General features: G+C 35.8%; 3 protein-coding genes across 5 annotated transcripts; all 3 read right to left on the bottom strand.

Moving 5' to 3' along the window:
- Positions 1-598: 598 nt before the first annotated feature.
- LOC145326180 (uncharacterized) lies at positions 599-6129 on the bottom strand. 2 transcript variants are annotated; one of them, XM_080169328.1, is made up of 9 exons: positions 5709-6129; positions 5352-5483; positions 4737-4847; positions 4461-4541; positions 3401-3481; positions 2339-2419; positions 2035-2118; positions 1734-1801; positions 599-1395 (listed from the first exon to the last, which is right to left on the bottom strand). In XM_080169328.1, the coding sequence occupies exons 1-9, from the start codon at positions 5795-5797 to the stop codon at positions 1148-1150; spliced, it is 975 nt and encodes a 324-aa protein (XP_080025454.1). In that variant the 5' UTR covers positions 5798-6129; the 3' UTR covers positions 599-1147. The 2 variants fall into 2 exon arrangements, with proteins under 2 accessions (XP_080025454.1, XP_080025455.1); XM_080169329.1 differs by lacking the exon at positions 3401-3481 and having other exon boundaries at positions 5709-6114.
- A 4647-nt stretch (positions 6130-10776) lies between these two features.
- Positions 10777-11790, bottom strand: LOC145326183 (uncharacterized). The gene is made up of 2 exons (XM_080169331.1): positions 11197-11790; positions 10777-10943 (listed from the first exon to the last, which is right to left on the bottom strand). Exons 1-2 carry the CDS (start codon positions 11738-11740, stop codon positions 10798-10800), a joined length of 690 nt encoding a protein of 229 aa, XP_080025457.1. The 5' UTR covers positions 11741-11790; the 3' UTR covers positions 10777-10797.
- A 23-nt stretch (positions 11791-11813) lies between these two features.
- On the bottom strand, positions 11814-15124 carry LOC145326184 (uncharacterized). Of its 2 annotated transcripts, XR_013881788.1 has the most exons (4): positions 14539-15124; positions 14088-14311; positions 12736-13880; positions 11814-12423 (listed from the first exon to the last, which is right to left on the bottom strand). XR_013881788.1 is itself a non-coding variant. In XM_080169332.1 (3 exons), the coding sequence occupies exons 1-3, from the start codon at positions 14745-14747 to the stop codon at positions 13738-13740; spliced, it is 576 nt and encodes a 191-aa protein (XP_080025458.1). In that variant the 5' UTR covers positions 14748-15124; the 3' UTR covers positions 12562-13737. The 2 variants fall into 2 exon arrangements, 1 of the variants encoding a protein (XP_080025458.1); XM_080169332.1 differs by lacking the exon at positions 11814-12423 and having other exon boundaries at positions 12562-13880.
- Between the last annotated feature and the right edge of the window lie 6593 nt (positions 15125-21717).

Genomic DNA, 21717 nt, shown 5'->3' on the forward strand with positions numbered 1-21717 from the left:
TAGTAAAATTAACAGAATAAGCCTTATACTTTTACTTTAAAATAGGTCAACTAAAATTAATTTATTTATAATATTTCGCCCTAATGGTTTCTTCTGTTATGCCCAGGATCGAATTAATACCATAAAAAAACCTAGTTTTTACCACTTTTATGGTAAAATTTTACCAGCCTATACGATTTAAAAGGTGGTAAAATTTTACCGTAATCGTGGTAAAAACACTTTTGGTGGTACTCTGTGACGCTTTTTACCAGCGATTTTTACCACAATTATTGGTAAAATTTTACCAGATTTCCGGTAAAATATTACCATTTTAGGACGCAAATTTATACCAGATTTTGACCAATTTTTACCACTTTTTTGGTAAAATTTACCGCAAATTTCTGGTAGATTTTACCGAAAAAGTGGTAAAACTGTTCAACACCTGGTAATATTTTTGCCCTAAACTGGTAAAATTTTACCAGAAATAGGGTAAATATGGTAAAAATTTACCAATAATTGTGGTAAAAACGGGTGGTAAAAATCACGAGAAAGTGGTAAAAAACGACCTTAATTATAGAAAAACCTCGCTTGTACACAAAACGCAAAAATAAAAAAAAAATTGTTTTCATTATTATCTTTATTGATTGAAACACTTAAACATATTTTTTTACATAATGATTTACATAGGTACGATAGCGCGATACTATATAGGTATATATTCACAGAAATTTTCTTAATTAGTCTATAATTCTAGACGTGGTTTAAATGACCAAATATTACATAGTTTTACAGATAATATAACTGCATGTTTAATCGGTTTAAGCTGAGAAATTAACACAAATATACATAGGTTTTAATTGCTGAGATCTGGATTCTAATTGTACTTTATACTAGAACATTTTTATACACAAGAAAAATATATTACGAAGTTACTTTCCATTATTAAATTTTCAAAAATTTGCTATATAGGAATAGCGGTTTCAAATATAATATTATATGAATATTCTCATCGTCAGAACAAAACTGTCAAAACTGTCATATAGATTAATGTACGTACAAATTAAAGGTGGTTAAACATATTTTTGACTCAAGATATCTTGATATATATCACTTTTTTATCACAAATAGTTTATATATGATCTGACTGGAAGGACTATTATACATCAGCTTACTTTTGTCCTTCTTTTCTTTGTTTTTGCCTCTTGTGAAAGAAGACGCGGCAGTCTGGACACATATAGGTGCATTCGATGAGTCTTGTGTTCAATGGCAGCTCGCTTCGGGGACTGCGTCCATGGGCGCAGGTCTTGATTTTCCCCGGTGTTGCACTTCTTTTGCGCCTACTCAGTTTTGATGCTGGCGTGATTGTAGGAGGGGGTGGTTCAAACATCTCCTGCTCATCATCTGACACCCGATACACTGAAATTAAAATATTTTTTAAAATTACTTTTTTTTACAAAAAAATACTTCAATTTTACAATAGTTTTTTTTTCTAGCCTAACCTAACCTAGTGTATTAATAGAAAGAGTAATATTTCTAGTTTTAGCCTAGCCTAGCCTAGCCTAGCCTAGCCTAGCCTAGCCTAGCCTAGCCTAACCTAACCTAACCTAACCTAACCTAACCTAACCTAACCTAACCTAACCTAACCTAACCTAGTGTAATAATACAATGTATTACGGCATTTTCTTAGTGCCTAGTACAGAAATGTTTCACTATATGCTTTGGGCACAGTCGCTAGTATAAATATTGTACTATACCTGGGCTTTTTGGTCCTGGATTCTTTATGTTCTCATAAATTATATCAAAATCCGGTTTGTCTTCCATCCTGAAATTAAACAATCTATACTACAAAGTAAAACGATTTTTGTTTGTATGTAGCGAAGGATCTTGTTAACCGCTGAACCGATCGGGTTCTTCTCATAGGTACCGGCAAGGGAAGGGAGTGGCAAAAGAAACTTTAAGGATATACTTCATATTAGAGGGTTTAGCGTACAGAAAAATCATTTACAACACAGTCGCCAGGATAAAGTAGTAAAAACAATTTTTAAAAAATCTTACTTTGCTGGTGTTTCCATAACAGTGACTTCCTTAACCTCGTTCTCATCCGAATTTTCTGGAGAGCCAGCTGCAGCTGTTTTGTTCCTGAATTAAACAATATATATATAATAATCTATTTAAATTAAGTAGTTAACTTTTTGGTTCCACATTTACCCCTTCCACCTTACCCAGCTAGAGGCGTACTTGCTAGTACTCGCTTTTAATAAATAAAGGAACACGTTGAATTTGTCTTTACAGAAAAATCATTTACAACACTGTCGCCCGGATAAAGTATGAAAAAATAATATTAAAAGAAATATCTTACTTTGCTTCTCCTTCCATAACAGAGGCTTGTCCGACCTTCTGGTCATCCTTTTGTGCCGCCGGACATTTCTCGGATTGCTCCCTGAATTAAGCAATCATATTATTATTAAATAGTAAAAATTTTATGGTCCACATTTACCACTCCCACCTTACCCCTAGAGGCATACTTGCTATAGTTTTGTAATATATAAAGGTGAATTTGTCTGTACCGAAAAATCATTTACAACACAGTCGCCCGGATAAAGTATGAAAAAAGATTATTAAAAGAAACTAGTGGCTACGCCCCTAGAAACCTCTAGGGGCACTTAAGGTTGGAAGGGGAAAAATCAACATCTTCCCATTTTCAATTTCAGTTTCAGAAGAGTAAAAATATTTTTTGGGGGAGGGGGTGAAGACACCCTGCACAAAAATAGTTTAAAACCTTTCCAGGACCTATAAGAAGCTTCACTTTAAAGGAGAACAATATCGGTTTAGCGGTTATCCTTCGGGACAGACAAAAAACACTTACTACTTTATATAATAGGATATCTTACTTTGCTTCTCCTTCCATAACAGAGGCTTGTCCGACCTTCTGATCATCATTTTGTGCCGCCGGACATTTCTCGGATTGCTCCCTGAATTAAGCAATCATATTATTATTAAATAGTAAACTTTTTATGGTCCACATTTACCACTCCCACCTTACCCCTAGAGGCATACTTGCTAGTTTTTTAATATATAAAGGTGAATTTGTCTGTACCGAAAAATCATTTACAACACAGTCGCCCGGATAAAGTATGAAAAAAGATTATTAAAAGAAACTAGTGGCTACGCCCCTAGAAACCTCTAGGGGCACTTAAGGTTGGAAGGGGAAAAATCAACATCTTCCCATTTTCAATTTCAGTTTCAGAAGAGTAAAAATATTTTTTGGGGGAGGGGGTGAAGACACCCTGCACAAAAATAGTTTAAAACCTTTCCAGGACCTATAAGAAGCTTCACTTTAAAGGAGAACAATATCGGTTTAGCGGTTATCCTTCGGGACAGACAAAAAACGCTTACTACTTTATATAATAGGATATCTTACTTTGCTTCTCCTTCCATAACAGAGGCTTGTCCGACCTTCTGATCATCATTTTGTGCCGCCGGACATTTCTCGGATTGCTCCCTGAATTAAGCAATCATATTATTATTAAATAGTAAACTTTTTATGGTCCACATTTACCACTCCCACCTTACCCCTAGAGGCATACTTGCTAGTTTTGTAATATATAAAGGTGAATTTGTCTGTACCGAAAAATCATTTACAACACAGTCGCCCGGATAAAGTATGAAAAAAGATTATTAAAAGAAACTTGTGGCTACGCCCCTAGAAACCTCTAGGGGCACTTAAGGTTGGAAGGGGAAAAATCTACATCTTCCCATTTTCAATTTCAGTTTCAGAAGAGTAAAAATATTTTTTGGGGGAGGGGGTGAAGACACCCTGCACAAAAATAGTTTAAAACCTTTCTAGGACCTATAAGAAGCTTCACTTTAAAGGAGAACAATATCGGTTTAGCGGTTATCCTTCGGGACAGACAAAAAACGCTTACTACTTTATATAACAGGATATCTTACTTTGCTTCTCCTTCCATAACAGAGGCTTGTCCGACCTTCTGATCATCATTTTGTGCCGCCGGACATTTCTCGGATTGCTCCCTGAATTAAGCAATCATATTATTATTAAATAGTAAACTTTTTATGGTCCACATTTACCACTCCCACCTTACCCCTAGAGGCATACTTGCTAGTTTTTTAATATATAAAGGTGAATTTGTCTGTACCGAAAAATCATTTACAACACAGTCGCCCGGATAAAGTATGAAAAAAGATTATTAAAAGAAACTAGTGGCTACGCCCCTAGAAACCTCTAGGGGCACTTAAGGTTGGAAGGGGAAAAATCAACATCTTCCCATTTTCAATTTCAGTTTCAGAAGAGTAAAAATATTTTTTGGGGGAGGGGGTGAAGACACCCTGCACAAAAATAGTTTAAAACCTTTCCAGGACCTATAAGAAGCTTCACTTTAAAGGAGAACAATATCGGTTTAGCGGTTATCCTTCGGGACAAACAAAAAACGCTTACTACTTTATATAATAGGATATCTTACTTTGCTTCTCCTTCCATAACAGAGGCTTGTCCGACCTTCTGGTCATCCTTTTGTGCCGCCGGACATCTCTTGGATTGCTCCCTGAATTAAGCAATCATATTATAATTAAATAGTAAACTTTTTTTTTGGTCCACATTTACCCCTCCCACCTTACCCCTAGAGGCATACTTGCTAGTTTTGTAATATATAAAGGTGAATTTGTCTGTACCGAAAAATCATTTACAACACAGTCGCCCGGATTAAATACCAAAAAAAGAAGTGAAAAAAATTTCTTACTTTGTTTGTGTTTCCAAACAAGCGATCTCCTCTTCCAAAGAAGCAATTTTTTGCTTTGCTGCCCTAAGGTCTTGTTTTATTTTCTGCATTGTCTCCCATCCATCGTCGTCCCTGAAAAATAAAAAAAAATAATACTAAAGTAACAGGATGTCCGTGTTTATGTACCGAAGGATCTCGATAACCACTGAACAGATCGGGTTCTTCTCATAGGTACCGGCAAGGGAAGGGAGTGGCAAAAGAAACTTTAAGAGATATACTTCATATTAGAGGGTTTAGCGTAGCTGCTAATTTGAAATATCAGGGGTGTATATCCTATATGGGATCCCCTGTTCAGGTGGTGGGGGGAAAATAACTAAAATATGTGTGGTAGGACCAAAAATTTTAGTTCTTTCAATATTTCTCCATTTCCGTCCCTACTTGGTGAGATAAAAATAGGTGGGAAAAAAATACAAAATTTTGTACCACGGGAACAAAATAAATCTTGTGCGTAATGTACACCCCTGAATGAAACTATAATTATTCGCCATAACAATAATGTTTATCCTACTCTTTTCAATCCGGCTACTACCACCTTCCGAACAGAAATAGAATGGTAACAAAAATAAATAAACTTACGTAGTGCAATCCAAAGTTAGGTTCAAATCTTCTGTATCAGACGATTTAGGAGGGGTATCAGGCAGGTCAGCCAGCTTAGCAGGCAGCTCAGGCTCAGACACACTCATTTCGTTCTTCTCTTTTTCGCTATCACTGAAATATATAAATATATATTATATATCCCAGGTAATCGGACCTTTGCCCAAAGAAGTAATTACCAAAAAATATGTAATATGTATTTATGTAATTATGTTGTGATGGATTGTCGAATCCGATTCGATGAATGGTTACCAAAATATAGCTAGGGACGGACGGACGGACAGACAGACAGACAGACATCATTCTACTTCGTTTTATACATATTAAAATATTACTCACCCACTTGTGGTTTCCGGCTTCTGTTCTTCGTGCTGTTCGTCTCTCTCTAAGTCGGCTGCTGCTGTGGCTGACATGGACATGTCGGACATTCTATATTAAATTTGAAAAGAAACAAATTATCACTGGTAATTATAAATTTTCATGAATAAATGTCCAAAAAACTGACGTAGGGAATTTTAATATAATAGGGTCCAGCAAGATCACATATTGGTATATCTTATATTGTAAACAAGTATATAGACAAATTTCATTTACAAAAAGTTAATACAAATTTGAAACGTTCTCTTTTTTAATTACAGCACAGAAACATTACGGATTTTACCATGGAAATCTACCACCGTATTAATTAAAACATTCCCTACGATAACTGTCATATATATAATATTTATATACAAAATTAAACAAATATATAAAATTAACAAAAGCTAGTTGTGAATACTTTTTTTCCTTAGTTTAGGGGGTAAACTACAACTGCTATATACTGAATTACCAAAAATGCAACAGATTATACAACAAAAAATTTTCAGTTTAAGCTCTTAACTTTAAGCTCATTAAACTTAATTGGTGGAAAGGGGTAGTTTCACAAAATGCATTTGAACTTAATTTTGTGAATTGCATATTTTTCTTTGTTAAGATGGTAAAAGTACGTGGTAGAAAATTTAACTTTCTTCAAATTTATGCCATATAAATAAAGTTTAAACACATTTAAACAGGTTCAAATATACGGTTCACTAAATTAACTTCAAATGCATTTTGGGAAACTACTCCTTTCTAGATATTATAAAAAAAAGTTGAAGATGAAACTTATGACATAAAAAAAAATTACATATAAATATATATATACGTAAAGTCCTGGAATTATTGGGATTGACTGGGAGCTATCAGGTCTTCGTCTTGTTCTTCGTCTTGTTCTTCGTCTTGTTCTTCGTCTTGTTCTTCGTCTTGTACTTCGTTTTCAGACGAAAGTTCCGACGAATAATACTTGTCTCCATTCTGCCAGGGATGTATATTCTACATGGTTCGGATGTGTAATATTTTTTCCAAGTCTGCACAGGGATGTATATTATATTTCATTAAATATAAATAGATGGAGGTAAGAAAAAAAGGTAATAATTAAGAAAACTGAAAACATTTGTAAATTTTAAAAATTTTTAGCCGTGGACAAACAATATTTCTTGTGCAGAATATACACCCCTTTCCCGAATCAGCTGTAATGTAGCTGCCAAAGATACTGTAATTGTTTATGTTCTGAGAACATTGTTGAGAACTTGCTCTCTGTGGTGGTCTGGAGCTTGATCTTTTCTTCTTCTCTAACTCTTCATCTTCAGGCCTGATTCCCTGTTCCCACAATCTTTGCCTCTTCATGTTGGCCTTTACTCGTTTGTTGGCATCTCTTCTTGTCCGAGTCTCACCACGCTGGCCGAAATCGGGCAAATGTGTATTTGTTCTGTTCAACATTTGCTGCATCCTAATTTGGTTAGGTTGCTCACTGAGTTGACTATTACTACAACCTGGCTCTGCACTGAGTTGACTATAACTACAACCTGGTTGTGGGTTTACGTCTTCATCAGGATTTGATGTGCCTCCGCAACTTTCAGCATATTCCCGGCTTTCATTTTGTGCTCTGCTCGTGCTTGCTCTGCTCTGGTTTCTGTACAACACCGCTTCAATTTGATTCGTTGATGGAAATTTTGTTTGTTTTCTGGGACGTTTAGGAACTTCTTTGGTAGGCTTTGGCTTTTGGGCCACTTTTGCTTTTGGCCTGCGTTCATCTTCTTCTTCTTCACTACTACTACTACTGCCAGTTCCAGTGTCTGGGTCTGATTGATGACCTTGATCTGTATCATCACTTTCTGGTGCTTCTTCTTTGATGTCAGAAATTAAATCACCTTCTTCTTCATCTTTTTTCCACTTTGCTTTTTCTCCTACAAAGAAATAAAAAATGTTAAAGCAAATGTACATAATTGTAGCTTCAATATTATTTCCATACCTATATGAACATTAGTTACTATTAATCAGATTCAAATGAAAACAAGCAATATTTTTTACCCTATATTTATATGCCAATCAAAGATAAAAGGGGGAATTTTGCATTGGCAGTTGCTTTATAGGGGTACAATATGGAACTGTGAAGAAACGGCGTCGCCACCGCCGAGAACCGCCAATAAAAGCCCCAAAAAAGTGTCACTTTCGCCCACCCCCCCCCCCCCCATTTATTACATTAAGACCTGTAACTTACCGTCAATGTTGATGAGTTCTAAAATTTCCATTTGGTTGTATATAGAAACATTTGAGCCTACTGCAACAACCTCATAATGACCCGTGTGGTTTTCAATTATAATGGCAAGTTTGGGTAATATTATTCCACATGGATGTATCCGAATTTCCTTACTTGCATTGCCGTCATTCTTGTCCTCAATGTCCTCAACCTCCAAAATTTCGTCACTCTGGTTTCCGTCATCTTCGTTATCCACCTCGAATGATGGTTCATTTGAGTCCAGCTGTAAACTTCTCTTGGTTTTTGCTTCGGCTTCCAATGCGGTTTGCCTTCGCTCCCGGTTCTTCTTTGGAATGATCGGCACATCATCTAAATAATTATTATAGTCATTATTTCAAATAGTATAAATGTTACCCAACCCCCCCCCCCCCCCTCCAAGGAAATAGCTTAAAATCACCGCAGGACCAATACACAGAAGAGTAGAATCCGATCTCCAGGATACAATTAATACCATAAAAAACCTAGTTTTTACCACTTTTATGGTAAAATTTTACCAGCCTATACGATTTAAAAGGTGGTAAAATTTTACCGTAACCTCGATCGATTCAGTGGTTACTGAGATCTTAAGCTTCTGACGGCCGGACAGACATTAAGCTACTTAGTATTATAGATAGCGGCTGCGCCCATACAAATTTTAGCCTAAAACCCTGTCAGGGCCTGTACGAAGTTTCCCTTAAAACAAAATTAATCCACAGGGTTTTTATCTAAGACTACTTCTCAACTAAAATATTAATAAACTTAAATTTAGGTGATACAGTTCCTACGTTTTTCAAACTATAAATAACAATACCTTCGGCATCCTCATCATTCTCATCACTGCTGCTTTCCTCCACGACACTTGTTGCCTTTCCAGTCACCTGTCTCTCGTTACTGTTGCCTGTAAATAATTAATTTATACATTAATTTTATACGTTTCCAAACAAAAAGCAAGTACTGAAAACATTTTTTCCACCCCCCCACCCCCCCTACTTGGTTGAAAATAAAATTTTAAAAGGAAATGTGTTGTAGGAGGGATAGAATAAATAAATCATAGAGTTCTTTAAATATTTTTCAATTTTCCCCCTACTTGGTGAAAAAAAACTAGGGGGGGGGGGAAGAAAAATTTAAAAAAAATTAGTAGCAGAGGAAAAAAAATCTTGTGCAGTATATACACAATACGAGGAAAGATAAAACTTATAAATAATAATTAATGTTCAACAAATATGTACCTGTGATTGAATTATTTCGTCCATAAAATTCTTTCTGTCTTTGCAGTGGTGGAAAGTTTGGTGGTTGTTCATCATCTTGCATTGGGACTGTATCATCAAGATTTCCCACATTTTGGCCCTCATCGTCTGTTTCAGAAATAATTATCTTCTTCGACTTTTTCGAGCCCTTTCCATGCTTCTTCCTTTTGGAGTTTGTGATGTTTTCAAATACATTTACTTTGGGTTTATTATTGGACTGGCTGTTGACAATTGGATCTTCATATAACCTACGTGGCTTTACTGGTTGCTTTACTGGTTCTGGAGTTACTGCTGGATTCTCCGCGGGTGGTATGCGTAACTCATTCCCAATCTGATCATCATTTGAATTCATTTCAACGTCGTCGCCTCCGTCATCAATTACAAGCTCCTCACCATTGTTGCTTTCTTCATCAGCAATGTTTTCCATACCATTTTCTTCAACAGCATTGCCTTCAGCATCATTGTCTTCAACAGCATTGCCTCCACCATCATTGTCTTCACCATCAGTGGATTCATCAGCAGTGGAATCATCAGCAGTGGAATCATCAGCAGTGGAATCATCAGCAGTGGATTCATCAGCAGCATTCATCTTTCTATTTCTGGAAATTTTTGTTGCTTTCTCACTGGCATTGTGAATCTTTGTCTGTTCTTCACTCATTTCTGGTTTCAAATTGTTTGTGGCGTACGAATAATACATTACAGCTCTTTGTATAACCTTCTTATCACTATGGACTGTCTTGAAAAATTGCTTGGATTTCTTTGCATTCCCAATGTCTGCATAATTTTTGATCTGAAATGTAGTACTCGACCTGTCATTGTTTCTTTTCAAGTAAATCTGGTTCTTTCCTTGAACTTCGTGGGGTAAGCAACCCATTGAGTGGGCACCTAACATGTAGTAAAATTTCTTGTCTTCGGCTGTAACACCTGGTGTTGAAGTTGTGATTGTCTTCGGTTTAATACGCCGCTTAATTCTTTGTATCTCTGCAGGGGCCAGATACAATTCACACATCTGTAAGGGTGATCGTTTCTGTGGCTTTTCCTTCTTGTCTTTCTTGTCTTTCTTGTCTTTCTTGCCTTTCTTATTGCTTGTCTTCTTGCTTGGCTTGATTTCAAAAACCTGTTCATACTTGTAGAGGGGGGTTGACAATGCGCGTTCTTGTTTTCGCGTTACCAGCCCTCGAAATAACCTCCAGCAGACAGGATCCTCATTAGCAATCATATAATCTTCGGCCCTCTTCATATTTTCACAAAAACCAGTCGCGTCCTTTTTAAAAGTGTGTTCGAAATTGCGCTTGAACCTAGATAAAAAAAGGGTTTATATCAAAACAGTCTCAATATATAACATATAACATATATCAAGAAAAGATGAACTAAAAGTCTTGCCACATAAAAAAATACATGGTACAAAATTGAAATTCTTTGAAACATATGCCATAGAAATGTAGTTTAACAATTTAACAAGAATACAATATGCAGTTAACATTTCGTGAAACTACTTTTTTAACTAAAGAACATTGAAATGCATTTTGTGAAACTACCACTTTCACATTTAATAGACGCGGAATAGATGCGATAAATAATTGAATTACCTACAAGCTTGTATGTGGTTCCTCACTAGAAAAAGGTCGCTTGAAGACACATAGGTTCCTGTTCTCCACAAATTTGGTGGGATAGCTTCATGTAGGTACGTCTCGTTAAGCACTAACTTACAATGATCCAAGAAACGTTCCACTGAAATAATAATGAAATTTTCAATTAACTATGCATAGGTACATGTTTATTATTGTACCAGGGGTGTATATTCTGCACAAGATTTATTTTCACAAATAAAATATATATATAAAAAGATTATTGTACATGGTCACCTGCTAGCAAGAATAGGAATGCCCCTTTTATTCGGTTTATTTCCCTTGCCCCCACCTCCCTTCTCCCTGTTTTAAACGTTTTCTCATCATGTCAAATTTACAAAATAATATTTACTTACCAGTTTCGTCATCAATAAGTTCCGGAGCAGTCCAAAAGGCAGCGGTGATGCGGGCGTCAAAGGTGAACTGCTCGAACACGACATATAGGAAGGTTATGATGTCTCGGCATACTTTCAGTAAGGTTTGCCAGCCTTTATCCACTTTCAGTGAGTCTTCGAAATTTTGGATGAAAAAGACAATTTCTTCTCTTCGCATATAACCATCTTTTTCCAAGGGGTCATGGTTCTTTATTCTTTCTTTGTAAAATTCTGGTGAGAAAATCTGGTCCACGACAACATCCTGATTCTCACTAGGCCCTTTATTCGCCTCCTCCTCATCAAGCTCATCCACATTGGTCAGTCTTCTTAGATCAGTCACCAAGGTTTCCACAATTTTGCCGGTTTTCTTCATTTCTGTTGTCAGGGTTACAGTATTTTCAGCCATATCTCTTGATACACTGTCTTGCAGGTCTTTGATTTCATTCTTCACTAATTCATGGTTTGTGGACGTTTTGTTTACCAAGTTTCTGATGGACGCATTAATGGGCTCTATTTGATTTTTCATTTGTGAGGTCAAGAAAGTACGTAGCTGCTGAAATTGGTTCTGAATTTGGTTCATAACAGCCCCGGTGAACAAATCCTTAAAATTAAACATATTAAACCACATATTTTCAAGTCTTGGTATTTTAAAAACTACGTGGTAGAAAAGAAGACTATCCACAAACAAGAGCAAGTGATCCTAAGCATCTTCCATCATTTTTGGACTTTGACAAACAAAAAAACTTGGTAAAATTTGACCAACTTTTTGGTAAAAATTGACAAGGTAAATTTTTAGGCTAAGTCCAGATTTTTGGACTTTGACCAAAAAATCAACTTGGTAAAATTTGACCAACTTGTTTGTAAAAATTTACAAGGTAAATTTTTATTGGTCAATGTTTACCAAAAATTTAGTCAAATCTTACAAGTTATTTTTTCCAGGCTAAGTCGATATATATCCTAAATAATTGTAATTTGTATCCTCTGGATGACAAAATGAAATAAAAATAATACCTCGCTTTCTTCCATCTCACCAGAAGGGCCAGATGATCCCTGGGGTCGTGATGACTGGGACTGGGATCGTGATGATGTTGCAGGAGGAACTACAACTCTCGCGGTCCGTTGACTCGCGGAGTGGTGCCGTGCCCGTGGAGATGGAGGTGGGGTAATATTTATTGGCCTTATTGGAGATGTTGTGGTTCTAGTTGTGTTCTAAAAATAATATAGATAATTATTGTAAAGCATTACTTACCGAGGATTATAGTTTTAAACAACACCGGCATTATCCTAATTTTTTTCTTCTATTTTTTAAAACTTTACCCTCCCCCCCCCCCCCTCTCCCGACAAAATGACTGTGTTAGGTTAGGCTAGGTTAAGTTATATGGTTAGAGGGACCCAATTTGTTCAACGGTTAACGAGATTTGTTGGTACCAACCCACAAACAGACATCATGTTAGTAAGTTTAGTTTAACAACAAAACACCAACAAACCAAAAACCGATAACAATAAAACTTAAAATTCTACCTTTGCTGTTGTACCTTTGCCACCTCCAGTAGATTTGTTGCTTCCAGGTTTGGCATTTGCAGCTTTGGCACTTCCACCTCTGGCACTTCCATTAGGTTTGCCACCTCCAGTAGGCTTGTTGTTCTAAAGCAAGAAATAATTGTTGTATTTACAATGCATAATAAGATATTAGATAGCAGTGGCTACGCCCCTAGAATTTTAATTACTAATATCAAATGTTAAACACACTGTGGAAAATTAATAAATAATTATACTTGGTCAATAATCTTTTGTGGTCTGTTAAGCATGAACCGATAAGGTTTTCCTTTCGATCCGGTAACATGCGAATTTATAAGTTTTAAGAGCGAAGGGTAGCAGCAATTTGTACAATAGTAAATTAGGCCTTAAATATAATTTTTACCTTTACAGAACTAGCACTCTTTCCAGTCCTCGTCATTTTGGGATCTAGCTTGGTCAATTGCAAGTCGAAATTACGCTGTTGTATCCAGGTCGTTGGCATGGGCAATTTGCATAGTTTTAAATCTGAAATGTGTAGACAGAAATTAAAATTTTATGTAAAATTAAATTAAATTGCAAACATGTACTCTTTCAAATTACAGACTAGACTTATAACACTTTAACTTCATACCCATCGATGGCCAAAAAGGTAGGGTTTTGCTAAATTAAGTTGACATGCCTTTTTTAAAATTAGCTATAAAAAATAATTTTAATGAAAAAAATATTTTAAAGTACATTTCACATAAATTCCAAATAAAGAGGGAAGGGCCTTCAGTTGAATTTTACAACATTTTACATACATATTATAACAAAAGGGGGGGGGGGGGAAGTGACACTTTTTGAAACCAAAACTAAAAGTCAAAGGAACTGAACTAAAGAAACAGTTACAGATCTGTCATTTTGCATGGCAGTTGTTTTATAAGGGTACAATATGGAACTTTTAGTTTTGGTTTCAAAAAGTGTCATTTCCCCCCCCCCCCCTTTCTCTGCTTTCAATGTACAAAATTAAATTCCGATAGGAATTACGATGGAGACATCTTGATGCAACAGGTGTACGGAGATATGTGCTACTCTGTACTTCAGTAGGTTGGAGGCTAGTTGTGTTGGAGGATGGCTATAGTCTTCGGGATCGTCAGTCTTGCCTACTCCTAATACCAGGGGTGTATATTTTCAGTGTTTAAAACCATAAAACTTAATTCATATTTCCTAGACCCCCCCTTTACCACACTCTCCTCCTGGCATGATAAGAGAATTACAAATAAATTGTGGTAGGTTAAAAAGGAATTAGATGAAATGTATAGTTCATGAAATATTTCTATACAACAATTAATCATGTGCAAAATATACACCCCTACCTATTATTCTGGAATCTTCAGGAAAGGTGTATGCCGGAAAAAATGTCCTCACTTTGTGGACCAACCATACTGTTTTATCACGACGGCAGTCTGGGACAAAGTAGAGGTCTTGGCAGTCTGTATAGAATTGATTTCTTTCGAACTTTCGTTTGTTGGCATTCCTTTTTCCCCTGACAGCCAGCTTTTCATTTATGTACGGTTTCACTGTGTGAAATATCAACAATCTAAATATGTCATTTATGTCATTAATGGCTGTTAAACGGAAAGGTATGTTGCTGGTGAAATCGTTATAGCTTAAGTGTTTGATCAGCAATACACGGAAAGAAAGTTATGTTACATTTTTAAAAATTACATTAAAATTTGTAAAGAGTGGGGGGGGGGGGGAGAAGTGACACTTCTTGAAACCAAAACTAAAAGTCAAAGGAACTCAACTAAAAAAAAATAGTATTACCTGTTTGAAACCTCTTTAAGGCCAAAATTATATCCTCGGATGTAAGTTGATATCACATGATTGGCACTTTCGAAAGCATAACAACTGAACGCCATGGATGGTCCAAATCGGCGGACATGTTCCGGCATATGGTAAAGCATGTGAGTATTGTAACTCAAGCACGATTCGCCGTACATCTCCGCCAATTTTGAGTTCAGGACCATTATCATGGTCTTGAGCTCAGCCACACGTTCAGTTGTTATATGCTCTTCGAGACTGCGCAATATGTGGAATAAAAACTTGCATATCAGACGTTGTTCATCTTTAAGATTTGCCAACTGGAAAAAAAAAACATTGTAATAATTTAAGGTAAAACTAGCTCTTTCGCCCCTAGCCTCTAGGGGCTTCGCCCTATATACTTATTGGAAGTCCACCCTCCTCAATAGAAATATATATATAATATAGCACACGTGCGCAAATTTAAAAAGAATGTTATTGCTATACAATATAATGAAACTGAAATAAGCTTTAAATTCTAAAAAGATTATAATATGGTAAAAACCTACCTCTGCATAAAATATCATATGGTAAAAGCCCAGTACTTTGAATTCAGAACTTTTCAAATTGAGGGCTAGCTTCTTCTCTGTCAGGCGCATGATGGACGTACGGGGAACGCGATCAAAATCGCCAACAAGCTTCAATTGATCGTTGATTTCATCTATAATTGGAGTTACTGCAGTTCATGGTAAAATATGGGTGATAAGGAGAAAATTTTCAAAATTTAAGTTCTTTAAACTTTTCAAACTAACACTCTTTTAAGCGGCATAACAAGGCGTACAAATAATGTGTAATAGACATAAATCTAAAAATGCAGAATTTTATCGCAGTGCCGAGAAATGCGCGAAGAAAACACCTATTTTACGCGTCATTTCTTTAGTCAAATGCAGTACATCCCTGTAATTCTCTCCATTTGAACTAAGTCTTCTTCTTCCAATTCTGGATAACTATTACGTCCTTTCTTCAGGTACGTCATCACTTTCTTTACATAGCCCAGGTGCAACGCGTGCATCGGATCACTGGGGGTATCTTGTATTAAATCCAAGCTCGGGTCAAGCTCAGAAAAACTGGTTTTCATGTTCTGATTATTTTCCTCTAACTTGCGGAATTTCTCGTCAGACCTCGGCGTACCCATATTTTGACTGTCACTGGGGTAAAATACATTCATTGATTCGAACAATACCAAGTTCTTTTGACGGAGATAAGTCTGTGAAAAAGCCATCCCTGGAAGGTCACAGTGTGGGCATCCATTTTTTGATCCATGGCCAAGAATGCCGAATACATCGGCTCTGGCAACGGCATCGTGGATGATGGTTCTACATTGAAAGGTATGTCCAGGTAATCCTTCTTGAATTAGTTTGTTGATGAATCGGGTAACATTATCCAGAAAGTTGTAACTGTAGGGACGCCTCCTCGTCTTCTCAAATATGCTGACTGGCAATATAACACTGAAATCCTTGTTGAAGAATAACCTGAAATAATAAAGAAGAATTAATAATAATAGCATTTAATACCTTAGACTTAAAATTGTAGTCACTGATTTATAAAACGTAAAGGCTGGTAAAATTTTACCGTAAAAGTGGTAAAAACTAGGTTTACTTATGGTATTAATTAAGTCCTGGTATACAGTAAGACAGATTTTTATATATGTATGCAATAGAAAAAAGTATCAATTGTAAACTTAGTTTTCTTTCTGGGCTGTCAATTGATGTAAAACAAATATTTTGATATCCTTTGAAATATAGGGTGCCAATCCTAAAAAATATTTTTTCGAGGGTCATGCTGTATATGAAAAGAACTTTATCCCAACCCAACCCTTTCAAATCCACAATATATTAATTACTTACCTAATCCAGACAGTATAATAGGAGATATGAGATCCCTGAGCTGCTTTCACTCCGTCGCCCGAGATGTCAAAAGTTATATGATCATCAACAGCCTGTTGTCCATTCAACCGTTTAAAGTCTGTGATGGCGTCTTGGAGGATCTCATAGGTAGGGAATCTGGAAAAAGAAATATATTTTTAACTAAAACTTGCACAATTCAAAGAAATTTTGCACCATCGGGCTCCAAATAATATTACGATGAAAAGTAATGGAACAAGGATGACAACATCCATAAAAACCAAAGCACTGTAACGGTACGACAAACGGACATTAACAATTGTGAAGTATCTGAACTGAATTTAAAAATATTAAAGTCGAACCAAAATTGAATGTAAGTAAATTTGTTAAAAAAAAATACTTCAAGAAGGATAAGGTTTATGCACATACTTAAATTTTAAGGAATTAATTATAGAGTGGCTTCGCTTATAATATTGTTCTCAAGTTGTCGCAGGAAGCAATATACCAAAGAATGATCAAACTGATAATTAGAACACTTGAAAGTTTGTTGTTAAAAAAGGAGAAAAATCGACATGTTTAGAATGGACGTACGGAAATTCTGGTAATGATTATAGAAATGCTACGCTTTCTAAATCGTATATAAACATACCTGCACTCAATCAGTGAACCAGGAGCATTTGTAGGATTATATTTGTTTTCTTTGATTTCAACTTTGTATTTGGGTTTGAATAATGTATTATATGACGGAAATTTGAAAATACACGAGCGTTTCAGAATCGCCAGGATGATTCTAACTTTGTTGTGAGAGATGGGGTTGTCTAGAACACAAACGCTTCTGAAATCATTAACAATTTCTTTCTCAAGTTCTGTAAGATGTTTGAATTTATCCCCGTCATGATCGCCATCAGGTTCGCCATCAGGTTCGTCATCAGGGTCATCGTCATCATCTGGGTCAAAATAATCTTCAGGTATATCAAACAATTCGACGTGGTCCCAGTCCTCGGCATCTTGAATGCTGTCATTGTCTGCATCATTATTATCGTTGGTATTATTGTTGTTAATATTGTCTACAACAATATTAATGTAGTTTGTTTCTTCAGGATTGTTATTTAATCGCTCCAAAACTTGGTTTGCGTAGCATTGATAACATATACTTTCGGTTTCCTTTGTGAAGTTGGTATTGCAGCCTGTACAAACTTTACCTAAAAAAATACGATGTTAAACATGGTGTTTTATAGTTATAAACCTTCCCGGGACCTATGTGAAGGTACCCTGTAAAGGAGAACCCAATCGGTTCAGCGGTTAGCAAGATCCTTTTGAACAGACACACAGACATCCTGTTACTTTAGTATAAGGATAATGCCGTAAAGAAAAACTAGTCAAATTAGAAAGTTAAAAAATTAAAAATTCCAGAAAAAGTAGATAAATGTAGAGAGTGGGTGAAGGTGGGTTAGGTTAAGGGATCCCATGTAGAATATACACCCCTGGAACAAGGATATCTTGAGACAAACTTAACTAACGTTTGATCAAACCAATTGTTTGAAATTTAGATTGAAAGGAAAATAAAAAACAAAAATTGGGAGACAATGTTTGTGGGAATTTGGACAAACAAACAACAAACAGACAGACCGACATCGTTCTACTTTATATTACAGATATTGTAGGTTACCTTTTGACGATGCAGTTTCGTTCTCATATTCCACATCCATCAAATCCTCCTGCTGTTCTTCTTCTAGTAATGGCTGACTGTCTTCACTTTGTTGATGTTTCTGCATGCGCCATTTTCTGGTTCTCGTTACCTTACAGAAGAGTTTTCTTATGGACCTCAGTTTTTGCTGCAACTGGAAAAAGATTACATAATTAGTGAATTACTTATTTAAAATAATATAGGGGAGTTGTTATGGATCGTTATTTGGGCAAGCTACACGTGTCAATTGATTACAGTACATATGACTATACTGGTGTAAGAGCAAGCATGTTTATAGTGCGCTGACTGCAAGTGAAAAATAGAAATTAAAGTCGAGCATAGATTATACTTTAAGTACAGTAATGAAAAGTAAGGTCTCATCTTAAATATGTAGAAATAATTAGTTGTAAAAAGTCACCTGTACATTTTTCGTCTTATCTCCACTTCTTATACGCTTCAGTAGAGCTTTAGAGAGTGTACCAATCAAATTGTCTCCCATTTCAATAACGTCTAACAGGGGTGTATAGGTAACTCCTGAAATAAGAAGTATATGTTATAATCAGGGATGTATATTCTGCATGGGATCCCCTGCTCAGGGGGGGGGGGGAATAAAAAATAAGTGGTTGGAGGAAAAAAAAATGTAAAAATTAAGAAAACTGAAAACATTTTTTCCATTTTGCCCCCCTCCTTGGTTAAAAAAACTAAAAAAATGTGTGGTAGGAGGGATAAAATAAATGAAATATAGAGTTCTTTAAATATTTTTCTATTTCCCCCCCTACTTTTTCAGAAAAATCTAGGGGGGAAAAAAAATAAAAATTTTGTAGCAGGGGAAAAAAAATAAATCTTGTGCAGAATATACACCCCTGGTTATAATAATAAGGTTATTACTTGTTTACATATAACGAAAGAAGGAGAAAGCAAAAAAGGGGGGGGGGGGGGGAGTGACACTTTTTGAAACCAAAATTAAATGTCAAAGGAACTCACAAAATAAAGAGTTAGAGTTACAAACATAAGAAAATACCCTTATTTATTCTTTGATTGTCTATAAAATTAATTAAACTTACCTATCCAAATTGTGATCCAATTATACATACGTCATCCAGCGTTGGTCTGACATTTTTTTACTTTGAAAAAAATAACTATATACAATATATACATAAAATTTTGTTTGTTCCAGTCCTGACCTGGATAATACCTATATAAATTTCCTGCCTTCCCTGAAAAGCCGACGAACGCATATATAATCGAGCCCCACTGGTCGTGACTTTTGCAGAATTCTGCAGTTGCATGGAGTTTTATTATAACAACAATGTTGAACCCAGAAAATTTGTTAATTTGCTATAAAATAAATAATAATAAATAATATAAAACAACATAACAAAAATATCAAAAAACAAAAAAAAACAAAAAATAAAACATATCAATTAAGATCTCCTAGAGAGCTATAGCCAGAAGCTTAAAAAACTGTACACGTGCGTAATCGTCGGCTTTAGGGGTAAATAATGTTTATTAATGTTTATATGCAGGAAATTATATATCTGCACGACCAGTGGGGCTCGATCACTGTCACCATGGGTACTTAATTATAAAATATATGGGCGCTGCAATCAAAGAGAGGTTAACGTAAATGTTCTGAAAGAACAAAATGATGTTATCCTCTTAGGAAATACCCCCCCCCCCCCCCTAGAAAAACGGCGCCTGGCCTCTACCTAGCCGTATAACTTAACCTAGCCTAACCTAACCCAGCAATTTAGTTTGGGGGGGGGGGATGGGGAGTTAAATAATACAAACAAAATTTTCTAAGAGGATAACGCCACAAATTACAATTAAAATTCGCTTTCAGCATGGATATCCGGAGGCTGGATGAAATCGCCGGCGGCGAGCTCGGCTTCTCCTAGCTTCTCCTTTCTCTTCCCTGAAAGGAAAGAACATTGAATTAAAAATGAGAAAACTAAAGCGTTTTTTAATGAAAAAACTCAAAGAATTCTGAAACATTTTTTGGTTAAAAACAATTTTTTCCCCTGCTACAAAAGACAACTAGCCATGAACAAGAGCAGGTGATTTGAAGCAACTTCCATCATTGATCCACTTATTTCTTTTTTCCCCCTACCCTCCCCCCCCCCCCCCCGGAGCAGAATATACACCCCTGCAATAATTTCGTAGTTTTTACCTTGTTACTCTGGGTTTTATTTAGAAAAAAGGGCTGACGTTGGTGAGGAAAGGTGCACAGTCGGCTTCATGGTCAATGACATATCTCTCGGTATCATCCAGGCGGGGTCTCTCGTTCTCGTAGAGATTCTCGGGCATAGGTTCATTCTTCTTTAATTGTGTCTCTACCCAACCGTGATGGTATAACAGTTTTACTATTTCAGCAGCGTCATCAATGCCACATGATTCTTCTTGAACTCGAATATTTAACTTGGAGAAGAGTCTCAACATCCTAACCATGAGGGCGTCCCATCTGTCATGCAGCTCGTGGTATTGGTATGGATCCATCCTAATTTGAGGAATGATTATTTTGTTTGTCTTGTTTATTTTTGGGAGGGGTATGATTAATGTTTTTTAACTTTCCGGTATTTTATTTGTCCTTAAACAAGGGGGGGGGGGGGAAGGCCTGGAGCTCCGGAACCTGGAGGCCTATCCAAAAAATATTAAAACTTGGGAAAATTCATCATATAAGAATGATTTTATCCCTAATAACCTATACTCTCAGTCCAAAGATAAAGCCTATACTCCCTGTTTACGCAAATGTGTCAAAACTTCCCCCCCCCCCCTATTTATTTAAAACAAATTTTGTAACAGGAGAAAAAAAATAAATCTTATACAGCTAATATACACCCATACCTGTTATTATGATGTACGCGTACCCAGGTGATTGACTTGAATAGCCTGTTATTCAGAACTATCTGAAAAGGTAGAATATTTAAGAAATAAAAAATTACAAAATAAAAATAGCTCGTATTCATTCGAATCCGGTGGATAGGAACAGGTGTTCTCATTCATACGCAAAAAAACTAGGTAACTAGCATATCGTATTATATGCATGGTTTTCTACGAATATAAAAATCTAAAAGCATAAGTTAAAAACAGTTATTTTTAGCCAGTGCCTCCGGCACCTCTGGGCCAAAAAAGTAGTTTCATTCTTATAATTGTACTCCTATATTTGCGACAATCCGTTTATACTACGGTGCAAGACATATATTTATTAATTTTACATTTAAAAAAGTCCTGTATATTACGTAAGCTAAAAAGAGTCCCAAAAATGGGAGAAAAAACGAATACGAAGAATATTTTAGAAAGAATTTTCAATAATTAATGATAAAATTTGAATTATAAAACAGAATGATACATATTAACTTCAAAATTCACTGTAATTTCACTAAAAATGATTACTAAAATACAAAAATGCACCGTAGTCATATAGTCCAGTTGAATTATTGCGCCGATGGAAAGTTACGGTTGCCAACATACAGATTGAATAGGTGGCAAAACACTTTGCAAGACAGTTATATTTTTAATCGTAAAATTGCAACGAATAATAACATTTCATGAATTATATAAGTTATGCAGTTTTAATTAATTAACCGGTAAAATATTAAAATGATATTATAT

This window comes from Acartia tonsa, chromosome 8 (genome assembly GCF_053477335.1).
Source record: "Acartia tonsa isolate MP-2025a chromosome 8, ASM5347733v1, whole genome shotgun sequence".
NCBI lineage: Eukaryota > Metazoa > Arthropoda > Copepoda > Calanoida > Acartiidae > Acartia > Acartia tonsa.

Bases quoted from the DNA above. Each gene is read 5' to 3' on its own strand.
- LOC145326180 (XM_080169328.1), bottom strand. From the start codon at position 5,797: ATGTCCGACATGTCCATGTCAGCCACAGCAGCAGCCGACTTAGAGAGA. The intron at 4,542-4,736 runs GTAAGAAATTTT...TGCTTAATTCAG, and splicing joins TGTTTGGAAACACAAACAAA to GGAGCAATCCAAGAGATGTC. The intron at 1,802-2,034 runs GTAAGATTTTTT...GTTTAATTTCAG, and splicing joins GTTATGGAAACACCAGCAAA to GATGGAAGACAAACCGGATT.
- LOC145326183 (XM_080169331.1), bottom strand. From the start codon at position 11,740: ATGAAAAATCAAATAGAGCCCATTAATGCGTCCATCAGAAACTTGGTA. The intron at 10,944-11,196 runs GTAAGTAAATAT...TTATTATTTCAG, and splicing joins ACTTATTGATGACGAAACTG to TGGAACGTTTCTTGGATCAT.
- LOC145326184 (XM_080169332.1), bottom strand. From the start codon at position 14,747: ATGATAATGGTCCTGAACTCAAAATTGGCGGAGATGTACGGCGAATCG. The intron at 14,312-14,538 runs GTAATACTATTT...TGACATATTTAG, and splicing joins CTTAAAGAGGTTTCAAACAG to ATTGTTGATATTTCACACAG. The intron at 13,881-14,087 runs GTAGGGGTGTAT...CCCTGGTATTAG, and splicing joins TGAAGATTCCAGAATAATAG to GAGTAGGCAAGACTGACGAT.